General features: G+C 41.1%; 1 protein-coding gene across 5 annotated transcripts in view; it reads right to left on the reverse strand.

Moving 5' to 3' along the window:
- ZC3H14 (zinc finger CCCH-type containing 14) overlaps positions 1 to 27,495 on the reverse strand; it is a 53,348-nt gene that overhangs the window by 9,310 nt on the left and 16,543 nt on the right. For 3 of the 5 annotated variants that reach the window (XR_012903343.1, XM_075926741.1, XM_014577829.3), the window contains 9 exons: positions 25,168 to 25,334; positions 22,294 to 22,394; positions 17,951 to 18,106; positions 13,046 to 13,120; positions 12,456 to 12,615; positions 10,253 to 10,476; positions 5,345 to 5,465; positions 2,833 to 2,969; positions 1,239 to 1,333 (listed from right to left, as the gene is read on the reverse strand). Coding sequence is in view for 4 of the 5 variants with exons in the window: in XM_075926741.1 (XP_075782856.1) it covers positions 1,239 to 1,333; positions 2,833 to 2,969; positions 5,345 to 5,465; positions 10,253 to 10,476; positions 12,456 to 12,615; positions 13,046 to 13,120; positions 17,951 to 18,106; positions 22,294 to 22,394; positions 25,168 to 25,334 (1,236 nt within the window). In the remaining variant the exon portion in view is untranslated. The remainder of the gene's footprint in view (positions 1 to 1,238; positions 1,334 to 2,832; positions 2,970 to 5,344; positions 5,466 to 10,252; positions 10,477 to 12,455; positions 12,616 to 13,045; positions 13,121 to 17,950; positions 18,107 to 22,293; positions 22,395 to 25,167; positions 25,335 to 27,495) is intronic. The other 2 variants (XM_075926742.1, XM_075926743.1) reach the window with 2 other exon arrangements.

Consider the following 27,495-nt stretch of genomic DNA (forward strand, 5'->3'; position numbering starts at 1 on the left):
CCAGCAGCTGCCCTGCAAGGAGAGGGAGCAGAGAAGTGTTGGGGGTCATCCTCCCCCAGCCAGCTGAGCTGACAGCTCTGCCACTCCCCCTTGTAACAAGGCAATCACTTAGTCCCTTCTCCACTATTTGGCTTCTCCACTCTTTCAAGGGCCGCATGTTCAGAGGCGTCCAGGCAGCATACACCAAAATCTGACTGTGTTCTTGGGACCCAGAGGCAGCTCTCTTTGCAAAAAGCTTCTTCCAATTGGTCTCCACTTGAAACTCCTGCAGGCTCCCTGACAGTATGCTTGGAGACCACTGTTCAACAAGCAATGGGTTAACACTGATCTGAGCTGCTTCAGTTTACAATAGAGTGCAGTGGTCTGCAACAGAGATTGTCAGCAAAAAGAAGTTGCCCCAAAGAACTCTGGGATACTTCCAGGACCTGAGTCAAGCCTGGGCCACATGCACATAGGAAAGCAATAGGACTTATGCCCTAGGTCCTGCAGGGTCATAGGATCCTATGTTTAAACCTCGGGTTAACACAATCGGTTTGTGGATGTTAGGTTTGACCCCAGATTCAAGCCTGGGCTTACACTGCTGTGTAGACATACCTTACGAAGATAACAGTATCAAGATTATTTTTATAACAAAAGAGATTCCCTGTTCACCTTCAATCAAAATTCATGGTACAAAGGCTACAGCTTCAGCAAACATGAAGAGCAGCAATACAAATCTCTAATGTAAAGAAACAATTAAAAGGCAGCCTTTTTTTTCTTCCTTCAGCTTGGTAAAGATAGCCATGATCACCTCTTTCTCTGAAGAGAAATATAAACTTCAAATTTGGCCACTTTTGGATGCAATAACCTCAATGGGATAATCATCCAGCTCTACCTGTTCTAAACTAACTATAGGGATTTCATTTTTCCTCCAGCTGGAGTCCAAATCATCCCCTATGATTTGCTGCAGAAGTGAATTTTCTTCTGTGTTCTAACCATTCCTCAGAAGCAGAAGAGTTTGGAAAAGTAGCTAGCTGTGAGCTGACACTGAAAACATAACATAGGCCAACTGACTCACTGGGGTCAGTCTGCTGTAACTGAACAAGTCTGATAGTTAACTTTTTCCAGTTTTACTAGACCACCAGATGAGTTTAGGAAAGCTTATTCACAAAATATACCACTTTATAAATCGCTGCTTTTCTGTCTCTCATTTTCAAGCTATAAATTGACTGTGTTTCAGATTAACAGACATTTCTTACTTTTGGATGATAAAATGGACATTCCATTTTCTTACAAGCAGGGAAAAATCTGCAGAGCTGACTGTTGGAGGTTGCTGGAGGTGCCTGTAGTGGTGCTGTTAGAAGAACAATAATATTGCATTGGTCAAAACAATTGCATTGTCTCAGCAAAAAAGTTTGTATTTCCAGAGTACATTTAATTTCAGGATCTCAAATCACTCTGCAAATAATTAAACCTTGTAATAACCCTAAGAAATATGTAAGATATATCAGGATGTTCCACAAAACTGAAAAGCTGCACATTCTGGGATGGAACATGGTCACTATTCAAGCAACACAGAAGCACTTCAACAGTTCAGGATAGAAAATGCAGAATATTATTTTCAACAAACTTCAGGGGAATTTAGGCAGACAAAAATGTTTAAATCTTGCTTTTAGGCTGCAGCAAGCCTGTAGGTTTTCAAGTAACCAGTAGTGGGACATATTACAGAGGTGGGGCCCTTCCCAGGAACATAAGGAGTACAGGAAGTGGTATTGATGATTGGTATATAAGACTATAGCCTGACACAGCAATAAAACCACACCTCATTGGCGATATTAGGAAGCATTAAGCCCCTGGAGATGCAGTCGTTGGGGTGCATCTGACCACAGGTATTTTTGGTTTGTTTTTTTTTTAACGGGGATAGGAATATTAACCCCTACGTTTTGGGAAAATTCCAACTCAGGTTAACTACATTAAGTTAACCTAAACTCTATCAAGTAATTTCTTTACCAAAGGATAGTATCTCTGTTTTAATGAGTAAAAATGGTCACAAACACGTTAAATTACAGGACAGAAAGCAAACTTCCAGAAACTTAAGCCTTCAATTTGTGTTTTCATATCAGAAGATCATTCTTATTCTAGAACAGATTAAATCTGGGAACAGTTTAGTTATATTTATTCTTACAGAACTGGCTAATTACTTGATCCATTCAGAAGTGATAGGCTATTTGCGTGTGCCACAATCTCTGCCCCATGTTACTCCATTTGCAGTGAATGAGAGTTTCTGGTATATAGCACTCACACAGATGAACTCAGTAATTTGACAATTCATAAGAGATTTTTTCAGTTATATAGGTTGAACCTCTCTAGTCCAGAACTCGCTGGTCCGGAAACATCCATGGGCTGACAGGATTTTAGATAGCTGGATGTCCACTTTTAATGGGTGTGGCCAAGTTTCCTGTGGTTCCATAAAGTTTTATTACAGCCACTAGCCCTGGTTCTTAAGTGTTCTGTGCTGATATTTAGCTCTAATATACCTGAAAATGTCCTCTAAGAGCGAAGTAAGTAGTGGAAGTGTTGGTAATGCTCTAAACAATATTGATGGTCTGGAAAATTCTCTGGATCAGAACCAATCAGGTCCTGAGGGTGCCAGACTAGAGAGGTTCAACTTGTATTAACTCAAGATGTAATGCCCTGGGGATAAAAGAAGTGATTCAAATGTTGAATCTCATACAAGTAACTTTTTTCTCTAGATTTCACCAAATCAGATTCTTTGGGGGAAGCTTCAATTCCTCCCACACACTCCTTGTAAATTCACACTAAACTAGCAATAAAAAAAAAAAGATGGCTCACCTGGTTTAGGAGGCGGCACTGGGATCCGTCGGCTGGCATGAGTGTAAGGGCAGTCTGGCTTAGTACACTTTGCATCATATTTACAGTTTGGGTGAATAAACAGGCATTTATCAGCAAATTTGCAACTGGGAAATACCCTGAGGGGGAAAAAACCCAAATCAATTATTTGAACCATGTTCCATGCAGCATCTAGCACACACACACCAGGACAAACCACAGTTTTGACAAATCTGATATAATCTGAGCCTCAGCAACATTTCCAAATAAGGGATAGATGATGTAAGGTCATAATTCAAAATGAACTTTCTCAACAAGAAAACATCAAGGCTGATACACTCCAAGTCTAATACTGCCTGCGTCTAAAAATAGCATCAGTACATCCCCAAAAAGAGAACTAGGGAAGTTGATTTTAAAACAGCAACTGAAAGGCCAAGCAAGTCAGATAAAACATGCCCAAGATTCAGCTTCTGAGCTCCAACTACGGGAACACTGCATGCTGTAAATGCCCACACGGTACTAATATACTTGAACCCAACAATGTCACCCTTTCAATCTCAGTTTTAGGGTGATAAAAGCACTAATATTCTGATCTCGTGAATTTTCTTTTCAGAATTACTGTGGAATGGAACCACTTGTTTTTGTCTCCCAGAAATTCAGAGGTAAGGCAGGGCATAAGTTATAACATATCACTGCCTTGCAGAGAAATGAGAAGTTGCTATAACCCTTTCTAAAATATTATCTTGTTCATTTGTCAGACATGAAGTAGTGCAAGCCACAAAGAATACTTCCATTCATAAACCAAGTGTACTTACTATATAATCTAGAATCATCATATCTTCTTTACTAAGCAACAATACAGAGAATATTCTTTTTTTAATAGTACTGTGGTCCCCTCTGACTTATTTCAGACTGCAAATCTGCTTTCTTGAGCATGGATTCATAGACTCCAAATCAAGAAGGGACCATTGTGATCTTCTGGTCAGAGACAATCAATCAGCATCAAGGCATGAATTTTATTCTCTGTTCCCTCAATGTAGGGATGTGAACATGTATCCAAGTACATGGTTACACCCACACACTGCTGAATTTATAAGCCTGCTCCCCATGAGCACCATATAAATTCAGCAGTTACATGTTTACACAAATATATGCATATTAACATCCCTACCCCACTGTGGGACAAAGGGTAGGGGAAAGCAAGGGCTAGAGAGCCTGTCGGCTAGCCCTACATCAGAAGGATTCCACCTTGCAGAACGAACTGCACAGCCAAGTACATTCCCAGCGGCGGATCACACCTCCCACTTTTGACAACACATTTGACAAGGTTGCAGATTTCAATACCACTTTAGCAAAACTGTGTATTCAACTCCCAAGTACTCTCCCAGTGCAGGGGATGAGTGTTTTGAGATACCCAAACCTTCTCTATGGCAACAGTTTCTGCTGTGGCTCAGTTTCCCTTCCTTTGACAGCAGCTAGTAAAGCTGAATGCTTGTTTCGTACCCAAAAATCCAGGAGGAGAGCAGCAGAGAGCAGTTTTGGACAGTTGCTACCACTTGAACAAGAGTCGATAGCACAGCAAAATCTTCAGTACAACTCCTCTGAATCTTTGCTTTTAAGCCAAAAAGCACTGCACCAATGTATCTATGGGAGCAACTGTGCTCAAAACTCTGGGAACAGATAGCTGAGGTATCGTGGGCTCGATCTTCACTACAGACTTATGTCAGTACAACTATGTTATTCGGGGTACAGAAAATCCACACCCCTAAAGAATGCAATTATACTGACCTAACCCCTGGTGCAGACAGCACTATGTCAAAAGGATGGCTTCTCTAGTCAATACAGCTACTGCCACAGCCTTGTCTGGCCCCTGGGTAAGGTGGGAGGAAGGTACAGCTCCATGAACCCAGATGGGGCAGAGCCCTGGACAGGAGGGGCACGGCTAGGGCATCCAGCCCGTAGCACTGCCCAGAGCATGTGACCTCCCCCCCCCCTCAGAGCTGTCTGAGTGAACCACATTGTACTCCAATGGGGATTTAATGGGCCTTGGGCCCACTTGGGCTACAACAACAGTGATGGCCAGGAGCCCTTTTGAATTGCTGGGCCCCAGGGCAACTGCCTCCTTTGTCCTCCCCATCAGCAGGCCTATCGTCAAGGCTGCAGTAATTAAGGCAATGGAAGAGCATCTGCACTTAGTAGTGTTGCAGCTGTGCCACTATATGTGCAGTAGGGCAAATAAAGCGTCACTCTCAGCTTGCCACTAAAGAGCCCAGAAAACAGTGCCCTGCATGATGGAAAAAGCTCACTCCTGCAGGAGCTCAGATGTTATTCCACTTATTGTAAATGCCCCTAAATTCTGGCACATGGTGAAAGAGAGGAAGTTACATTTACAAAGCAAAGTTCAACTCCGATCTCCAACCATGAGGCATGTTAATTGAATAACCGATGTGAAATAACTTACACAAAATGTAGACAAAGTACAAAGGTCACATTTACAGAGCTCTGCAGCACTTACTTGCATGGTAGTGTTGGGTGGTGATATGCACATTCATCTCCATTCTTACAGGCAGGCCAGTACTTGCAACGCTCAAGCACTTTCTCTTGCTTCTGCAACACAGTCAATTCCTCCATCTCCACTGTAGGGGAGAAATGACACAGAGGCTTGTTTATTACACGTGCAGTTTGGTTTATGAAGCAGAATGCCTTTTAAATTCAGTATGTTCCCTAAACAGAGTGCATTCTCCTCAGCATATGACAAGCTTTTATACAAATCTCAGATCTCTTAAGACTTCAGATCATTTGAACATACACGGAGTTTAGTTAACCTCCAACTATAATGGAGAATGTTAGCTGGTGAAAGCTGCAATACTTTATTTAGTGGGTAAATTTCTCAATTACAAAGCAACAAAAACAAGTGTGCACTCAATACTTCCCCAGTGTATACCCCAATCCAGTAAAACAAGTTTAAAAAAACCTGTTTTTTTCACTACTGTTTTGTTTCAGAGGGGTAGCCGTGTTAGTCTGTATCTGCAAAAGCAAGGAGGAGTCCTGTAGCACCTTATAGATTAACAGATGTATTGGAACATAAGCTTTTGTGGGCAAAGACCCACTTCGTCAGATGTAGTGGAAATTTCCAGAGTTAGATATAAATATCCAGGCCAGAATCAGGCTAGAGATAATGAGGTAAATTCAATCAGGGAGGACAAGGCCCACTTCTAGGAGCTGATCTGGAGGTGTGAACACCAAGAGAGGAGAAACTGCTTTTGTAATTGGCTAGCCATTCACAGTCTTTGTTTAATCCTGAGCTGATGGTGTCAAATTTGAAGATGAACGGCAGCTCGGCTGTTTCTCTCTGAAGTCTGTTCCTGAAGTTTTTTTGCTGCAGGATGGCTACCTTTAACTCTGCTATTGTTTGTCCAGGGAGACTGAAGTATTCTCATACAGGTTTTTGTATATTGCCATTCCTAATATCTGATTTGTGTCCATTTATTCTTTTGCATAGGGACTGTCCAGTTTGGCCAATGTATATAGCAGAGGGGCATTGCTGGCACATGATGGCGTATATTACATTGGTAGATGTGCAGGTGAATGAGCCAGTGATGGTGTGGCTGATCTGGTTAGGTCCTGTGATGGTGTCGCTGGTATAGATATGTGGGCAGAGTTGGCACCGAGGTTTGTTGCAAGATTAGTTCCTGAGTTAGAGTTACTGTAGTGCGGTGTATAGTTGCTGGTGAGAATATGCTTCAGGTTGGCAGGCTGTCTGTGGGCGAGGACTGGCCTGCCTCCCAAGGCCTGTGAAAGTGAGGGATCATTGTCCAGGATGGGTTGTAGATCACTGATGATGCGTTGGAGAGGTTTTAACTGAGGACTGTAGGTGATGACCAGTGGTGTTCTGTTGGTTTCTTTTTTGGGTTTGTCCTGCAGCAGGAGGCTTCTGGGTACATGTCTGTCTCTGTTTCCTTACTTCCTTGTGTGGGTATCAAAGTTTTAAGACTGCTTGTTGAACATCTTGTAGGTATTGGTCTCTGTCTGAGGGGTTGGAGCAAATGCGGTTGTATCTCAGTGGTTGGCTGTAGACAATGGACTGTGTGGTATATCTGGGATGGAAGCTGGAGTCATGAAAGTAGGCATAGCGGTCGGTAGGTTTTCATATAGGGTGGTGTTTATGTGACCGTCACTTATTTGTACCATGGTGCTCAGGAAGTGGACCTCTCGTGTAGACTGGTCCAGGCTGAAGATGATGGTGGGGTGGAAGCTGTTGAAATCGTGGTGGAATTCTTACAGAGTTTCCATCCCATGCGTCCAGATGATGAAGATGTCATCAATGTAGCGTAGGTAGAGAAGGGACATGAGTGGACGAGAGCTGAGCAAGCATTGTTCCAGGTCAGCCATAAATATGTTGGCAGCAATATTTCTGCATCCTCATTCATGCCCCTATTCCCATCCCTTCAGAATTTATTCTTATCAATAAACTAGGCATATGCAACTTCCTATAAGGTGCATGCATAACTGGCTGGATAACGGTTCTCAGAGAGTAGTTATTAATGGTTCACAATCACGGTGGAACGAATAACAAGTGCGGTTCTGCAGGGGTCTGTTTTGGGATCGGTTCTGTTCAATATCTTCATCAACAACTTAGATATTGGCATAGAGAGTACGTTTATTAAGTTTGCAGATGGTTCCAAGATGGGAGGGGTTGCAACTGCTCTGGAGGGTAGGGTCATAATTCAAAATGATTTGGACAAACTGGAGAAATACTCTAAAGTAAATAGGATGACGTTTAATAAGGACAAATGCAAACTACTCCACTTAAGGGAGGACCAATCAGTTTCACACATACAGAATGAGAAGTGATTGTTTTGGAAGGAGTAATGCAGAAAGAGATTTAGGGATCATAGTGGACCACAAGCTAAATATGAGTCAACAGTGTGACACTGTTGCAAAAAAAATCCAACATGATTCTGGGATGCATTAACAACAGGAATGTTGTGAACAAGACATGAGAAGTCATTCTTCCGCTCTACTCTGTGTTGATTAGGCCTCAGTTGGAGTAGTGTGTCCAGTTCTGGGCACATTTCAAGAAAGATGAGGAGAAACTGGAGAAGGCCCAAAGAAGAGCAACAAGAACGATTAAAGGTCTAGAGAACATGAGCTATGAAGAAAGACTGAAAGAATTGGGCTTGTTTAGTTTGGAAAGGAGAAAACTGAGAGGGGCCATGATAGCAGATTTCAATTATCTAAAAGGGTGTCACAAGGAGGAGGGAGACAAATTGTTCTCTTTGACCTCTGAGGATAGGACAAGAAGCAATGGGCTTAAACTGCAGCAAGGGAGGTTTAGGTTGGACATTAGGAAAAATGTCCTAACTGTCAGGGTGGTTAAACACAGGAATAAATTACCTAGGAGGTTGTGGAATCTCCATCTCTGGAGATATTTAAGAGCAGGTTAGACAGACATCTATCAGGGATGGTCTAGACAGTGCTTGGTCCTTCCATGAGGGCAGGGGACTGGACTCGATGACCTCTTGAGGTCCCTTCCAGTTCTAGTGTTCTATGATTCTATTCCATAATTCTGTGAGTGGTACTGCGTACCTGAAACTCCATCTTCTCCAAGTTGCTTCACACCCTGGCTCCAATTCTACAACTTACACCCTTGCTTAGCTTTATGCACCGTCAGCAGTCCCACTGAAGCAAACAAGACTAAGTAAGCCAGTGCAGCATCAGTGCCTCTTTCCTTAATACTTTCTGAAACTGTCCTTTGAAAAGACCTCTAGATATTTCACTGATTTAGGGCCTGATCCAAGGAATGGAGGTGAAGACACTGCAGTATAGCCTTTAGTTTCTTTATATAACTCAGAAAAATGTGATACATGAATGTCAGTCCCTCATATAGTAACAGTGCATGACAAATAGAAAACCTGAATGGAAACTTGAGCTCAAACCAGTGAAGGTATGTCTACACTGCATTCCTCTTTCAAGAGAGGAATGCAAATGCAGGCGAGCAAAATTGCAAATGAAGCATGCATTTGAATTTCCCGTGCTTCATTTGTATAATGGCATTCAGGCACTTTTTCGAAATACCTTATTTCAAAAGAACAAACACAGTCTAGACGGGGTTATTTAAAAAAACCCTTCTTTCGAAATAACCCTTAAACCTCATTTTTTAAGGAGTAAAGCTTATTTCAAAAGAATTTTTTTTTTCCCCGAAATAACCCTGTCTAGACTGTGTTTGTTCTTTTGAAATAGGGTATTTTGAAAAAGCACCCGGGCGCCATAATGCAAATTAAGCATGGGAAATTCAAATCCCCGCGCTTCATTTGCAATTTCGCTCGCCTGCATTTGCATTCCTCTCTCGAAAGAGGAATGCAATGTAGACATACCCTGAGTGTTTAAGAAGCCCAAGAGAGGAAAATCTACATTTTAAAGTGAGTTTTACTTTATATTCAGATATCAACATTTCTAAAGCAGAGTTCTAAACAACTTAAAAGAGACCAATGTTCTAAATCCCAGGACAAGTATTCTGAAAGTAAGAAATACTTTTTTCAAGTATCTAAAGGGGTGTCACAAGGAGGAGGGAGAAAAATTGTTCTCCTTGGCCTCTGATGATAGTACAAGCAGCAATGGGCTTAAACTGCAGCAAGAGACGGTTAGGTTGGTCATTGGGAAAACTTCCTGTCGGGATGGTTAAACACTGAAATAAATTGCCTAGGGAAGTTGTGGAATCTACATCTCTGGAAATATTTAAGATCAAATTAGATACACATCTATCAGGGACAGTCTATATGGTGCTTGGTTCTGCCATGGGGGCAAGGGACTGGACTCGATGACCTCTCAAGGTCCTTCCCAGTTCTAGTGTTCTATGATTCTATAAATATTAAGAAAAGCATATAGTGATCATACGCAAAGTTTCTTCTATTTTAAAAGATTCTACAAATTTGGAATACAGTCTTTACCATTAAAAATAGCTTTGGACATTAACAAAACTTGGCAAGAAAGATTATGGTTACCTTCACAATCGGGCACACATTTTCAATGGCTCAATACAATTTAATAAAGTGCACCTTAGAACATGCTGTCCTGCATGGGGCCAATCATGCAACAACTATGGAGAATGAGGGCATTTCCTGACAAGCAAAAGGTCACTGAGATTTAAAAGAAAATGCTTATTTAAATTTTACTGACACAAAGCTGTACAGAGAACAATTTCTTGGTCAGCAAGCTAAATGGCATTATGCCCTTACAATGCTTCAGTTTCACTTTTCAAGGGGTGCTCTGCTCTTGTTGCACTCTGAAAAAATATTATAGAAACAAGTGCAAAAGTGATACTTAAAGTTGTTAGGTTTAAGAGTTCTCCCAAATATCAAAGCTCTATATTAAAAAGTAATCTAACTCCAATATAAAGGCCCTCTTGGCTAGGATAATTTACCATAAGGACTCTCCAGCTGCCTGTTTATAACTTGCATCTGCTGTGCTTGAAAGCTTTTTAATCCCTTGTTTGCAGCTACATTTTGGGTAACTGGCTTCACTCCTTCAGTTATACAGATCTCCTCCTCCTCTTGATCAGATATGTACCCTGGTGGGCTGGGGACACCATCCAGTGTGACAATGAACTTGGGGCTAGCAGGTTTTTCTGGTTGTGCCAGCTGCTCTCTAAAAATACACAGAAGAAAACACTTTGTAAAAAAAAAAAAAAATCACAGGATTTTAACTCTAAGAAACCTGAGTAAAGTCAGAACTGTAAGAATGAGTCCCAAGAGCAAAGTACAGCAGCATCTCATTATCCAGGACTAATCTTTTTGGCCACCCATATAGCTTGTGCACATAACAAATTTAGAGGCTTATTAATAGATGCAAAGTTACTAAAGGAGCAGTTACGCCATTTAAGAAAAGTCAATTTTGAGGCATATAAATGAGCTAAATACTTTTCAAATCTTTGGAAAAAGATATATTTCATATACAATATACATGCATATACCCCCTCAGACTGCCAGTGAAAAATATATCTTGAGATCTGAAAAGAGATGGCAAACTTGAGTTTAGGATTGCTGCATTACTCACAAATGGCAAAGGCAAAAAACTACTACTAACAAAGCCTTTATCTCTCTCACCACATCACCCTGTATTCTTTATATGTCACACATTTAGAAGGGGGAAAGAAGCAACTAAAATTGAATACATGTTTAAAAGAACCTAAAATGCTTTTTTAATGCATTAAAGTGTTATAAATGTTAGGCTCAATATATCAAGACTTTCTAGGGCTAGAGGTCAGAGCTGGGGCCCACTAGATTGGAGGACTCACCACTTTCCAAAAGTATAAAGATCCAGTTTCCAACCATGCAAGGTCATGAAGTGTTAGATGTTAAACATGTCAAGCACAGCCTGCATTATGACCATATATGGTCTTGATTAACTGTAATTTTGGTGACAAAAATTCGCTTTTGAAGAGCAAAAAGGAAACACTTCTCTGGAGGCTGCTTAAAAAAAAACCAAACAAAAACAGAAGCTGCTCGGGTTTGGAATATTAGCAGACCCCTGTAGAAACTGTCAGGCAAAGAGCCAGTGAAGTGATGAACGGTATATACTAAATGCTATTTATCTCACAGCTTCACTTCCACTCCTGCAGTCTGCATATAAATATGTAAAACATACACATACTACTCTTGATAGAATTCTGCAACAGTACTATGGCTTCAAGTGCCAAAGATGCAGAATTCCAACAGGAGTAACATACCCCAAAACAAGAGTTACTCCCTACCGCAAAAGGGATTGTGTCCATTGGGCACTGATTTCTACAGGCCCAGTGACCTCAATATGGATCACTCTCAACATGACTACTGCATTGCCATTGGCCAAATGACTTATAAGGAACCTCACATAAAGCAGGGCTCCCACATACCATTTACCTACTTAATAGCTGTTTGCGGGCTTCTAGGTACAGAGGCTCCAGTTAGGTCAGCTCAGTTTTACACCTGCACTCCCAGGCAAACTCAGTCAGCAAACTTGAATACATTCACTCATTGCTCTTCGTACATAGCTTCTACCATCTAAAATTAGCATTAATTTTGCCATTTGCCTCCATGCTCTACACATCTATGGTTCAAATTGATAGGTAACTAGAACCACTATAACAAAGAGATAATTTTTAAATGACTATGTGTGGTATGATGGGCTAAGAGTAAATTAATTGTTAAACAAATTAAAATTCCTTAAAAGAGACCATGCATCTATTATTTGGATTTCAGCAAGATGTAATAGCTGTAATAAAAATTATAGTGCAAGTGGGCCACACTCTGCTACCTGCAAGCCATCACATTCTTTTCTCCATTTTCCTAGTAAATAAAAAAATTACTCTAATCACAACCAAGCCTGGAACACCTTTTCAAATTAAAAGAAATGTGTGTCAGGATTTCTGCGTTTTGACTGGGATGTAGGCTCTTTGTCCATGTTTTTATCAGTCTTACTTGGGCTTCTACAGCATGGAAACCAAGAAATGTACTGAATTTGTTCTTCCAATTATGAAACCTCTTACATTTAAATAACCATACTAACCAATTACAAGATATAAGCCAAGTCTGTAATGTATTTGGTCCTGTTACTTCTTTAAATGAAGTAAAGAACTAACTTTTTACCTTGTCTGTATAAGACGTCCTGAAAGTGCCCGCATTGCCTCTGCAGCTGTCTTTCCCAATTCCTGGTTCTGTGGCACTACTATTTCCTCAGATAACTTTGGCTTTTTCAGAATAAATGATCTAGTATCAGTGTGGACCATAGACTCCACGTCATAATAATCTGAGTCACAGAAAAATTGGAACAAAGTTGGAATAAAGTAAAACATAGAGGTTCTTTAAATATGCACTGATGTTTTTGAATAATAACTTAGAAGATGTCAACAGACTAGGATCTTGTTTTCAATTCCCTCTACTAGTTTTAAAAACAGAAATTTAGGGCACATCCCTTTCTAGGCACCAACTATGACTATACCAGCTGAAGGTGTAGCAACATATGACCTGATCACTAGGAGTGTGTTACTGAGCTGCCTCTGCAGCAGCAGCTGGATCTGTACATAAGTTTTCCTACATGTAAAAACTATAGGCCATTACAAATGTAACTAATGTAAAAGGTAGTGCTATTTTAAACCAAAAATACAGTAATCTCTTTGGGACAAACTGAAAACTATCACATTTTCAAAAAGGAAAAAAAAAGAAAAGCCATCCTTAACCTTGAGTCATTTGCAAGGTTCCTTCAATTAATGGTTCAATCTGAAGTCGGGAAAAGAGCTGCCTTTGTTGAGCTCCTAAAGAAAATATGGATTAGAAGCACATTTTACATAAGAACAGCTATACTGGCTTAGAACAAAGGTCCATCTAGCCCCATTTTCTTGTCTTCCAACAGTGGCCAATGCCAAATGCCCCAGAGGGAATAAACAGAACAGATAATCATCAAGTAATCCATCCCCCATTGCCCATTCCCAGTTTCTGGCAGAAAGCCATTGATGGATCTATCTTCCATGTACTTACCTAGTTCTTTTTTGAACCCTCTTATCTTTTCCTAGACAACGTACTCTGGTAAGGAGTTTCACAGGTTGAGTGTGCGTTGTGTGAAGAAAAACTTCCTTTTGTTTGTTTTAAACCTGCTAACTATTCATTTTATTTGGTGATTCCTAGTTCTTGTGTTACGAGGAGTAAATAATACCTTAACTTTTTCCATACCAGTCATGATTTTATAGGCTTCTATCCTATCCCTCTTTTGTCGTCTTTTCCCAGCTGAAAAATCCCAGTTTTATTTTTCTCCCCTCATACGGAAGCTGTTGCATACTCCTAATCATTTTTGTGGCCCGTCTCTGAACCTTTTCCAATTCCAATATATCTTTTCTGTAATGAGATGACCACATCTGCACACAGTCAAGATGGAGGTGTGCCATGGATTTAACCAGAGGCAATATGAATTTTTCTGTCTTATCTCTTTCCTAACGGTTCCGAACATTTTAGCTTTTTTGACTGATGCTGCTTATTGAGTGCTTGTTTTCAGAGAACTGTCCACACTAACTTCCAGGTATTTTTCTAGTGTGGTAACAGTTAATCATACCCCTTCACTTTATGTGTATAGCTCAGATTATATTTTCCAATGTGCATTACTTTGCATTTATCATCATTGACTTTCTTCTGCCATTTATTGCCCATCATCCAGTTTTGTGAAATAGTTTCGAACCTCTTCTCAGTCTGCTTTTGGGATGTAAATATCCATCAAAACAGTTACATGATTAAAATTACATTGTTTAATTGATTAACCTATGGTGGGGGCACGGAAGCCAAGGCGGGGGTCTTAGAAGGGTGGTGGGCAGTATGGTGGCACAGCTGTGTTTGGGCCTGGGGACACTGTGGCTGTGTCTAGGTCCTGCTTACCCCTGCTGGAGCATATCTGGGGTTTGGGACACTGCAGCTGGGGCTGGGTCTTACCTGCTCCTCCTCAGGGCACTGCAGATCAGCCAGAGCCAGGTCTCACCTGTCCCCACTGGGGTATGGCCAGGGACCAGGACAGTAGTGGCTGCGGCTGCTGTCCCATTTGCCCCCCGCCAGGGTTGTTGTCCCATCTGCCCCTGCCAGGGCCGCTGTAGCGCAGGCATGGCTGGAGTCCCTCTGCCCACTATGTGACCCTGTCTACCACCCAGATCTGGCTGGGTTCCTGCTATGGATGTGAAAGTGCAACTATTTACACAGTTAACCAATGAGCCTGGGTGTAGACTAGGGATATCAACATGTAGATGACTACATGATTAATTGATAAGCTTGGGCTTATCAGATAATGCTGTTGACTACATGCATTTCTCTCCACTTGCTGCCTCAGGAAGGCAGGAGCCAGTACCCCTGCCCCCGTGCTGCTAACTTGGATAGACAGGCAGCAGAGCAGAGGGTAAGGAGGGCAGGTGGGAGCCAATATGCATGGGGAGACAGCTTTTAAGAGGACTATCTGTGTGTAATGGCGCTGCAGACCCACATCCCCCCCCCCGTTTCTGCCTCCTACAGAGGCAGAGAGGGTGGGGGAAGGCAGGAGCTGGTGCTGGGGGAAAACCAGCTTAAAAGCCAGCTCCCCACAGCACCTGGCACCCCTATCAAAGGCAGCAGCGCAGAGGCGGGGCAAGGGAGGCTGTTGTGCAGCAGCCTCTGTCCACAGGGGGTCCAAGCTCCACGCACACAGGAGCTGCTGCCATGGAGCAACCTCAGTCTGTGGCAGGCCAACCTGACAGCATCCCCACTCAAATCGATTTTACCCTTTAATATAATCTAGATATTGGCTATAGCCAAGAATTCCTCTCTGAACATTTCGCACTGAACAACACTCCATCTCTTCAATGTCACACATGTAACCAGATTTTTGTTTATAGCAAAGATGCATGGAATATACCAAGCAGTGGCAATTCCTGGAAAAGGTTTCTGTTGCAGTAGCAGCAGGTGGGTAAGACCCCAATCCTACAAACATTTACTGGGACCGCTCCCAGTAGCTAATTTAAGTGCATGTACGTTTGCAGGATCAGAGCCTAACTAACTGAGCAAAAAGAATTAACAGTAAGTGATAATAAATGTCGAAAGAACTCCACTTTGGTTGGTGTAATGCTAGGAAAATCCCTTTAAGTTTGGATTGTACATGCAGTTCCATTGAATCACTGGTGAAGATGTATATCTCCTCAAATGCAGAATGCCATAGTTAGAATCCCCAAGAGACAGATACCCCATCAACATGAAATCTGGTCAATTTCACAACATACTGGGAAAGTAAAAAAACAACTGAACATCCCACACCTAAGACGCCATGGAAACTTTTCCCTTTAAATGTCTTTCCTCAATCACTATGTGAAAGACACACAAACAGACCTCCTATACAGGAGAAACAATGAAGCTAACTATAAGAGAAAAAAAAGCTGCTCTTAAATGCACAAAGTAAACATTGACAAAAAGAAAAACAATTTGTTTCCTCAAATGTCTATCAACTATCATAATTTTGGGTGTTTTTCTAGCAATAGCAAGGAACAATGTTTCAAAGTTGTTGATAGTGTTTCTTTAACATCACTTTCTTTAACATAATTTTTTAAACTATTTTCATCTCAATTTTTCCTTAATTTTTAATAGATACTAAAATTATGAAATACATATTTTAAAACAAGAATGGGGAAGAAAAATGTTTACTAGTTGGTATAATTTATATGTGTGTCTAAAAGACGTAAGACTCCTACTGATAAAAGACACAGGCCCAAATGGAACCTAATGCAGAATTAGGTCTTTTAGTACTCCAATTGCTTACTTATAGTGTATGTTTTCTAAAATGATATATGGATTAGTTACTTAGCTATGAAAGAAGCACACAAGCATCTCTCACATTATCTAAGAATGCATATTCACGAAGAATAGATAAAAGCTCTATGGAATGAGCAATCACAGGCTAACTAAGTGACTCTTCAAGAAAATGGAAGTACATCATCCCATTGTTAAAGGTTGTATAAAAGATGTTGGACAACCTAGGTATGAAGATACTCCTTCAGAATATTGGGTAAATCAACAAAGACTTACTCCAGGTATTCAACTCCTGTCAGGTTCATTAATGGCCATGAAATGCCCATTTTGGTCACTATCCCTAATTTAAACTGGAGAAGTATCTTCCAAGGGAAGATTATTTTTAGCTCAACCGTAAGTCTAGAAAGACAGTTGATATATAAAAAATGTTGTGCTTTTGGGATTTAACAATTCTAGCATTGCCTCTCAGAATTACAACAGGTTCAGGTTTTTTATCCAAGCTAGATGGGAGCCAAGAATCTTTGAGCCCTTCCCACAATTAACTGTAAGGAAAGCAGAAGAGATCGATAGTGCCAGCAGGTTCTACTGCCAAACCTTTTTTTTTAAAATGTAATTACCTTTGTCAGTGTTTCCAAAGGAGACAATATTTTTTCCTGCCACATGGCTTTCAAAATTCATTGGTTTCAGCAGGAACACTCAAAACTACCTGTCACACTCACTTGCTGAGGCTGCATATTTCATATCTTTTAATCTCTAAAGCAGGTATCAGCTTCATTCTTTTCTACCCTGGTATTCAGAGCAGAAATATCTGCTTAAGATGTTAGAATAATTTCTTGTATTGCCTTAATTTTAGCAATATCTTTAGATACTTTTTCCCGCATGCTTTGAACAGTAACTGAATTCATAGATGCTTCGGTGTGTCACACAACAGCCTCTTTTTCCAGTTAGTCCAAGTGAGGTGTTTAACTTGTTGCTCTTGGCACTGTCCTTTGATGCTGGAGAAGCTAAATACTCTGCTGACATTTTCAGAGCTACACTCTTTACTGGCTTTAATGTTAAATCACTTGTTCTTTTAGAAATTTTATAAGAAGGATGAAGACAGAATTTGGAAGTTTAAGTAACCATTGTCTTACCAGTCATCCAGACTACAGTATGTTTGAAAACCTATACAAAGGAAGTGGTATAAACTTTTGAGGACAAATCATCTAACAAAGTAGCTCTGAGAATACTTTGTAATAACTAACAGAACACTGCACCTTAACTCTAAATTTCCAATGCTGTAACTCTCTCTCTTTTCTAAGATACTAATTAAACCTTCCCCCTCCTGTGAAGAGTCCAGTCAAAAATACTAAGGCTGGGGAAATAGTAACCAAACATAACACATCTGCAAATAAGTGCACCCTGATTAATGAGATCTCCAGTATGTGAAATTATTCACTATAAACATGAAGCATGTACAAATATTTGCTTCCTGCTTGGCTCATCTGAGGTGATTATTACATACTACACTTTTCCCCAGAAACCCGAGTGGCTTTCAGCTCACTTCCAGGTATAACACAAGAGGCTGGTTTTGATCTATAAAGCCATTTATGGTTTTGAATCTTGGCTTCTAAAAGTATCCAACAACTACAGAAGCAGCTAGCAAGCTACAATACAACTAGAAGATGCTCAAATGTGCTTCTTTTTCTCTGGTGCACTGTTGGTGAAATTTCAGTTTTATATTCCACCATGATGCAAATGTGACCAAACAACTTGATAACCAGCCTGTAACAGGCATCCATGTTTAAGAAGAATAACTTTCCCATTTACTAGTTTTTGAACAGTTTTATCAGAATTACCTTGAATTATTTCTAATGTCTGTTCCTTGGGCTCTTCTGCCTCAATCTGGGATCCCACTCTGGAAGGCCGACTCTGGACATGGATCACTTCTAACAGAGGCTCATCTTGGGAAGTTCTTGTTCTGGGTGCAACTGGAACTGTCTGTTTCTGTGGAACTTAACATAATTCAAACAGTTGAGTATGTTAAAAAGCACATAGTGGTACTATGTTTGCATTTAATCCCAAAAATCTTTTCACTCAACCATCTAAGTGTATAAATTTAAAGGAAGTTCAGAGATTGGCCTAGTGGAATTCTTTGGGAGTCTGATCGCATTTGGGGAGTAGTATCCTAGGAAGCTAGGCCCTAAACTGCACTCTCCTTGGACCTTAAAAGGTTCACTCTGTACTGCTTCTCGATGGGGGCAGGGTTCTCAGCTTGGTGCCTTGGCTAGGGGAGACCAGCGGACCTGGCCCAGCAGGATCAGGTGGTGAGGAGCCCCAAAGAGTGGAAAGGCGAGTGGCAATGGCCATGTCAGCACCCTGGGAGGCACCCCAGAAGATTGTCTGGGACCGCATCCCATCATACTGTAGACAGCACCAAATTTCAAAATAAACTATTTTGAAATACATTCAAAATAAGCAATGCAATTTGTGCAGCTTATTCCAACGTAAGGGTGCTGTCTAGAGGAACCTTAGATGAATACCACATTGGCAGCGCTGACCATTCTCTGGCTTGTATAGCATGAAGCGCTGCTGAGTGCTGGGATTATCATTCAACTTATGCTATTTTCATTTTCTGTTTAAAATGTTTAAACAAGATATGAAGCATTTGCAAATTGTACTGTATCTAGAACAAGGGCATAAGCTAACACTTACTTTGTTTTTAAAAATATAAAATGAAAAAGGCTCTTGCACCATAGGGATTTGGGGTAAGAAGGTGAAATATGGCTTGCAGAAAAGTCCAGAAGTCAAAGAAGGGCTTTTGCTGTCCCTACTTTGGCCAAGTTAGAAGCCACAGAAAAGGACTACTGATGCAAGCACAGGGCAGTTTTCACAAACTTTTTAAAGTTTCTGGGAGCCTGTGTAAAACTGTGAGCCTATGCTCACTGGTTAACTGTGTACCTGGTTACACTTTCACATCCCTACCTCCCAGGTCCACTGAGCCTCTTGGACCATTTCAGAACATCCATAAGGAGCTCTAGTGCCTGCTCCTATGTCTTTTTTCTAACAAAATACCTTTGACATAATAAAGCTATGGGTAGGACCCAGGAACCAAGAGTTCTCCTAGTATCATCTCTTCCACTACTTTGCCTTAATCATTCTGTTCCCAGACAGTAAAATAAGGATAATGCCCTCTTCCCCCAATTTGCAAGGATGTTGTTATAACAAGTTCACCCATGTATGGGAGGTATTCAGACAGCATGGCACGAATGCAGAAAACTCTATAAACAACAAAATAATTCTTTATTCATCAAAGGGTTTGGATGCTATGCACTGAATGATATTTAACAATGAAGATTAAACATATATATAGATAGATAGATATATTAAACAGCTTTCTTCACTGGGCACTCAATGAAACGGGGGTCCTATGGAAAAGTTAGTATGCAATACTGTAATTATGATTTTAAGCCATAGCCATTTAACCAATTAAGGGAGGGACAGGCGGAAGGACCACTCTAGCCCAGCCAGAGCAGCCCGTCTGCAGCAGGCTCCACAGGCTTGGAGCCACCCCCTCCCCGTGATGGGCAGGGAGCTGCTTCAGCTCCCACCAGTTAACTGGAACTCGTAAGTATCATTCATTAAGGATGATGCTTTCTGGTTAACTGGTTAGCCTTTCACATTCCTAAAGCCCAAAGGGACATAATTAATGCTACCTAGAACACTTTAATTCAGGGATTTTCTAACTTGTGAGTACTCCACTTTGCAACCTCAATAAAGTTATCTTAATACTTTTTTATATAGAAGATGTTTTATAAATAACCAAGTCATGCAATAAATTCTTCTCCAAAACAATTCCAAATTAATTTTTCCATTATTGCCTCATTTGTGAGGCTACTGATAATCCTTGCCCCATCTCCCATATTTATTACATTCTCATTCTACAGCTTGCCTTGTATCCAAACTCACACCAGTGCACAGAATAGCTTTTCCAATGTATAAGTACTGTGAATCACAACAGGATTTCAACAGTTGACACAATGGTGCTTCTTCACCTTGCTCCTCTTCCTTGATATGTCAGTACAACATACAGTTTCTTAAGGAAGTTTCTGTCTCAAAGACCAGCCTAACATCTAACTCATTCCTCACTCTTCGCCCTTTTCAAAAACATTTTTCTTAGCTCTCGCGGATTTTGTTTTTCGGGGAAGTCTGACAATAGCATGAAATCTGCACCAGGTGAGGAATCTTTGTCTAATCTCATTCCTTTTGATTTAAGAGCACTCTTCAACACTCCAAACCAGACCACACCAGCCTACACAGCTTTACAGTTCCTTCATTTTATCTGTCATCTCATTATCTTTGGGCAGCACAGTATGGGGAGGAGGTGAGCAGCCCTCAGTGGTGAAAGAACAGGTTAAGAACTATTTAGGAAAGCTGGACACGCACAAGTCCAAGGGGCCAGATGCAATGTATCCGAGGATGCTGAAAGGGTATGACTGCAGAGCCATTGGTCATTATCTTTGAAAGCTCATGGCAATCAGAGGAGTCCTGGATGATTGGACAAAGGCAAATATAGTGCCTATCTTTAAAAAAGAAAGAAGAAGAATCAGGGGAACTACCGACCAGTCACTCTCGCCTCAGTCCCCAGAAAAAAAATCAGGAGCACATCCTTAAGGAATCCATTTTTAAATACGTGGAGTACAGAAAGAAACATTCAATATGGATTCACTAAGACCAAGTAATGCCTGACAAACCTAATTCCCTTCTATGATGAGACAGCTGGCTCTGGATATAGGGGGAAAGCAGTAGATGTGATATACCTTGACTTTGGGCAACATTCTGATACTGTCTCCCTTGTTCTTGCCAGCAAGTTAAAGTAGTATGGCCTGGGTGAGGTTAACCGAATGCTGGCTAGATCATCAGGCTCAATGGGCGATCAACAGCTTGATGTCTAACTGACAGCTGGTATAAAGTCGAGTACCCCAGGGGTCATTCCTGGAACCGGTTTTGTTCAGCATCTTCATTAATGGTCTGGATGATGGGATGGATTGCACCCTCAGCAAGTTCGTGGATGACACTAAGCTGGCAGAAGAGTTTGATAGGCAGGAGGGTAGGGATAGGATGATCTAGGCAAATTGAAGGATTCGGCCAAAAGAAATCTGATGGGGTTCAAGAAGGACAAGTGCATAGAAGAATCTTATACATTGCTACAAGTTGGGGAACGACTGGTTAAACAGCAGTTCTTCAGAAAAAGTGTCTTCTATATGCTTTTGATGAAGAAGGCTAACAGCACATTGGGCTGCATTAGTAGAAGCATTGCCAGCAGATCAAGGGAAGTAATTATTCTCCTCTATTCGGCACTGCTGAGGCCAGATCTGGAGTAGTGCATCCCGTTTTGGGCACCCCGCTACTGAAAGGATGAGGACAAATTGGAAGGAGCCAAGCAGAGGGCAACAAACATGTTTAGGGGGCTGAGGCACATGATTTATAAGGAGAAGCTGAAGGAACTGGACTTATTTAGTCTGCAGCAGAAAAGAGTGAGGGGGATTTAACAGTAGCATTCAACTACCTGAAAGGGGTTCAAAATGACTGAACAAGGAGCAATGGTTTTAAGTTTCAGTGGGGAACGTCTAGGTTAGATATCAGGAAAAACAATTTCACTAAGAGGGTGGTGAAGCACTGGAAAGGGTTACCTAGAAAGGTGGTTGAATCTCCATTCTTAGTTGTTTTTAAGACCAGGTTTGACAAAGACTTGACTAGGATGATTTAGTTGGGTTTAGTCCTACTTTGAGCAGGGATTGGACTAGATGAACTCCTGAGGTCCTAATTTAAAATGATTCCCTTATTCTAGGATTCTGATATTAGTGTTACACTGATATTCACCAACTACTGTATACACATCTCTAAGCACTCTCTCTAAGAAAATTTGTGGTTTATCCTTAACTTCATTCAGATAAATAACCTCTCAAAAACAGAACTTAATCTTTGGGCAAAAGGGGGAAATCCTTGAACATAACTCCATCTGCTTGATTCCATTCCATTTTCCATCACTGTCTACATGTTATTGTTATGCTTTGCCTATAGAATCCTCCACCACATTTCTTATAACATCAAATCTACCTATAAGCACCCATGTAAGCAGCTCCCTTCAAAGGACTTAGAATAATGCAGCTTGGCCGAGCACAAAAATGGTATGAATTACCTGTAGAATAGTTGGTTGTCTTTGTAACAGATTCCTGAGCTTCAGATATAGCTTTCAATATTAAATTCTTATTGGCCTGTTTGGAGGGTGGTAGTGAAGGTCTGATGGACAGAGAGAGAAAGATCAATTTTTCCTGCAGCTATATGAATTTCAATGGTCACTGTAAATACAGTACGATGATGTGTCACAACAAAACACTGCATAATTAAGCACAGTGTAGCTAGAACACACAATCAGAAAATACACTAACAAAATCTTTTTATACCATGTGCTTCAACTCTAATGTTTTTAACTAGTTGGCTCACATATTATACTAAATCTTGAGTTAACCTTGATGTATCCATCACCTCAATTCTTGTCCATATTCCCTCAAAAAACTGTTCACTTCAACCGCCCCACAAATTTTAAATGGAACCTACTGAAAGTTCATGGCATTGGGATAGAATTTTAAATCTGTATGAGGTAGTATAAATGTTTATGCTGTGGTTTATGCTATCTGTTCTACAAGAAGAAAAAATGCAATGTTCAGGGAATTATAGAAGCAAAGATAAGGATTTGTTATTTAAGTAACAAAAAAGTCATCTTTGGTATTAAAAATACTCGGGTATTAAAAATACTCCCCAGCTGACCCCAGGTTCTGGGGAAATGCCACACAGATCCCGGGATCAGCTGGGAAGCCCCCAACTGAGCCAGAGCTGCCCCTTTGAAATGCATGCGGAGGCGGCATTTTAAAATGGCAGAGGCAGCACAGCTGCTCCGGCACCTCAAAGGGGCAGTGCAACATGGAGCCAGGGATCAGCTGGGCACTCCAGCTGATCCTAGGCTCCGTGATGCACTGCCCCTTGGAAACACCGTGGCAACATTTCAAAGGGGAGACGCGCGTAATTAATCGCAATTACATTTTTTAATTGCATGATTAATCACTATTAAATTGTTTAATCGCTTGACAGCCCTAATACACATACTGTCAGGTCACCAGTTTATTCTCTCAATATTCTGCCCCTTCTTTCCTCTTAAAGGGTATTAATCCCTGTCAGCAGTAGACATCTAAGTTAAATAAACAACATCCTATGGCTGTTTGAATTTCAATAACCAGGTAGTAGGTACAAGAAATTCCATATAGCTGAGAAGATATATGAACATCACAAGCTCTGTATGAATATAATAAAAGCTAGGAACATCTCATCCCCAGTATTCTTCTTATTGCTGACTCAGCAATGAGAATGACTGTAACAACTGACTGCTAATTTTGGCAATGAAACATAAGTAAATCAGAAAAAGCAGCTCTGGAGTCTTTTGAAAAATAGCACTGCCTCAAAGAGCAGGCATGAGAGGGGATAATTCACCAACAGAGTAAGCTAAACAGTTTGGATGTGAAAGTGTGACTGTCTAGACTCCCGGGTATGCACGGGCAACTGGCTTAAAAGCCTTTTTCCAGTGCACACCAATTCCCAGGGTCCACCTGCTCCCACCATGTTGCTCCCTCTGAAATGTTCAGTGGTTACACGTTTACTTGACTAAACACATTTTAACATCCTTGCTAAACAGGTATCCTGTGGGATGCTGAGGATGTTTTCCCTTCAGTTCAATGCAATATACATTTAGCAACAATAATAATGGATTAAGACTGGAACCACAGTCCAGTTCTACCAAAGCAATAAATCAGTTTGTGTCTGAAATAAACAAAGTAAGGAGGTTAAAGAGTGGTTATTTGGCTAATTGTATAGGGGGTTGCTCTGCAGAGCCACAGAGGTGGTAGCTCTCGGAGCTGGCTTGAGCTGGAACTGAGCACTACCAGCTCGCGCCAGCTCTGGACTGCTGTGGCTCTGCATTTTAAATGTAACAGGAGCCTGGAAGCGCTTACTACATTTAAAATGCAGAGTTGGAGCACGGGTGGCTCCCAGAGCTGGCGCAGGCTGGGATTGAGCAGACCCAGCTCGTGCTGGCTCCGCAACCACTGTGCCTCTTCATTTTAAATATAGTGGCCATGGTCCCAGACCAGCATGAGCCAGGATGCTGGGTCCAGCAGCTCCTGTTCACGGTGGCCCGGGCTGGCCATGGACAGGGGCTGCTGCTGGAGCAGCCTCTGCCTGCAGCCAGCCTCGGCTGGTGCGAACAGGGGTTGCTGCTGGAGCAGCATCTGCCCACAGCCAGCCCAGGATGCTCCAAACAGGGGCTGCTGCTGGAGCAGCCTCTGCCTACATTAAGCCTTGGCCCACAGCAGCCTCCCCTATCCACACCCCCCACTGCCTCTGATAAAGGCAGTGGAGGGGGGTATAGGTGGCACTGCGGCAACGGTGCTGGGGGAAACCGGCTTTTAAGCTGGTTCCCCCCAGTACTGGCTCCTGTTCCCCCTCCTTTGCTGCGCCTCATACAGAGACGGCAAGGGGGGGGGAAGGGAGAGAAGTGAGCAGTCGAGTACTCCACTCAACTACCCGATAAACTTATGCTTATCGGGTAGTCGTGTAGTCGACTACTCGCCTACATCCCAAAACAAAACTTCTTAAACATTATGATCTTTCATTAATTAACTGAGCTATAAGAGATTACAAGAAACTTTACTTTGATTCACTTTGCTGGGTAAGGTGCTGTAACATAACCTGAAAGTTCAAGAGACTCTTACATTCAGTTGCATGCATGCACACATAATGAGAACAGAATATAAACTAATGAGAAAAAAACAGAGCAATACAGAAAACAGCTCACACTGATTATAGGAGGACAATCCAAGAGGGAAATAAAAAATTCCATTAGCAGTTCAATACACTTAAAATATTTTTCAGGTATTGGAAGTATCACTTTCAACACAAGGTTTATGTTGCATATTAGATTCACATTAAAAACCAGTGCTCTACCATAGAGATCTTCAAGTACCTTCTTTCAGGCTTTGCTGGTACAGACACACTGCTGGAGATACTTCCTATTCGTAACCCATAGTCTTCCTCTTCCTCTTCCTCCTCCCCATCATCACTGAACTTTTTCACTTTGACCACTGAGCTTATAACTGGCAATTTTCTCTTCCTGGAGCTTTCTTCCTGCAACTATTAATCAGATCCACATTAATATGTAAACAAAGACGACCCTATGATTCCATCAATAGCCAGATGACAGAGAGCTTCCATTTAAATAATAATCTAGAACACTGAGTTACTCTGAAAATCCTGGCTGCATAGTACCGTGTCCAGGGGGAAAAAAGAGTACTATAGAAAGAATGAGTTTTGGACTATGACTGACTCTCAGTTCCCCCTAAGGAATACCTAGATGGAACTCTGTTATTAAGGTATCATTTATACTACTTGTACTTTCCTATTTCCCCTATGCAGTAGCATTAGCTTTCTATAAAACAGAGAATGTTCACTAACCAGACTGATGTGCCAAAGGATTTTAGTGACCACGCAGAGGACACATACTATGAGAAATCAATATCTATGGTGAAGAGAAAATGTTTCAACTCACAAAAACTTGAGTAAGGAAAGGCTGAAGATGATGAAATTTCAAATTCTAGGGATCTCTCCATAAATATCCCTCTATTTTTTTAAATACAAGATTACAATATTATTTTTTTAATTAAGAAAGTAGAATCATAGAATACTAGAACTGGTAGGGACCTCAAGAGATCATCAAATCCAGTCTCATGCCCTCACAGCAGGACCAAGCACTATGTCTATCCAACCTGTAATAGTAACAACTCAGAGAAGCCTAATATACCTCAGGAAGTGAGGTGACAGATCTGCTACAAACTCATGTGTGACACTCAGCAAGTCACACCAGTTCTAATGACCCAGGTACCCTGCCTATAAAATTGGAGGAGGATAATTACCTGCATTTATAAGGCATTTTGAATTAAAAGTATTATACAAGAGCAAAAATTATTATAATAAAAAAACCCAATACACTTGAATCTCTGTACTCCCAGTGTCACTAGTCCAGGAACAGCCATGACACAGAGGAGGAAGTGGCTCTGTGCACTGCGCACCTCCTTCCCTCAACTGGAGAAATGGTAGCACAGCGACGCGCTTCCCCTACGGCTTTTCGTCACTGCTCCCATAGTGGCAGTGGGAGGTGCCTGGGAGCGGCAGGGGGCGAAGAGCCATATTTGCCCCTCGGAGCGAGGCATCAGGTAAGCGCCCCACACCTATTCATGCCCAGACCCTGTAGCACCCTCCCTGGCCCAACAACATCTTTAACCTTTCATATCTATTTCCCAGGATTAAAGAGGTTCAAGTATATTTATAAAAAATAAAAAAGTTTCACTTAGAATATAAGGCAAATAAGTCTCTTACTTTATTAAGAAATTAGCTGTCCTAAAAATCTGAAAATCAACTATCCATTATCCCTTTTCTTTTATATACAATGCTCCTAAATAAACATAACAGTCGTAGAATTATCTTGCTGCTGACAGGATCATTTGGCAATAGCCATGACTTTTCAGACTAAGATTCATGCACCCTAAACACAAAGTTGTTTGGCATTCTAAAAATACAGAGATACATACACAAATAGGTAGATGAATCATATATTTCCTCCTTTACTCTTCAATGCTAGCCTTTATTCCATAACTAGCAAACTAGAGATTTACAAAATAACTCATTTAAAAAACACAGCTATTCCAAAAACCTACAGATTAAAATGATTATTCTAACCTACCAAACATCCCTGCCTAAAATGTTCTCATTATTTTAAGTCAGTGAAGCACCAAACAGACATTACAAGTTAGTCAACAACTTGTGAGTCCCCCCCCCCTCAGCACAATGTTTTTTGGCTAGTGGACCAAAGCCTGAAATCCTCCCATTGACTTTAAAGGGTCCAGGAGCCCTCCTTGGTGTCATCAAAGATGATGGGGACTAATTTGGCTGTAACTACTCAAGACAGAGATCTTGGAGTCATTGTGGATAGTTCTCTGAAAACATACACGCAGTGTGCAGCGACAGTGAAAAAAGCAAATAGAATGTTAGGAATCATTAAAAAAGGGACAGAGAATAAGACAAAAATATGTTATTGACTCTATATAAAATCATGGTACTCCCACATCTTGAATACTGCATACAGATGTGGTCACCTCACCACAAAAACAATATATTGGCATTGGAAAAGTTCAGAAAAGGGAAACAAAAATGATTAGGGGTTTGGAACAGGTCCCATATGAAGACAGATTAAAAAGACTTGGATTTTTTAGCTTAGGAAAGAGGAGACTAAGGAAGG

Source organism: Pelodiscus sinensis, chromosome 4, assembly GCF_049634645.1.
Source record: "Pelodiscus sinensis isolate JC-2024 chromosome 4, ASM4963464v1, whole genome shotgun sequence".
NCBI classification, from domain to species: Eukaryota; Metazoa; Chordata; order Testudines; family Trionychidae; genus Pelodiscus; species Pelodiscus sinensis.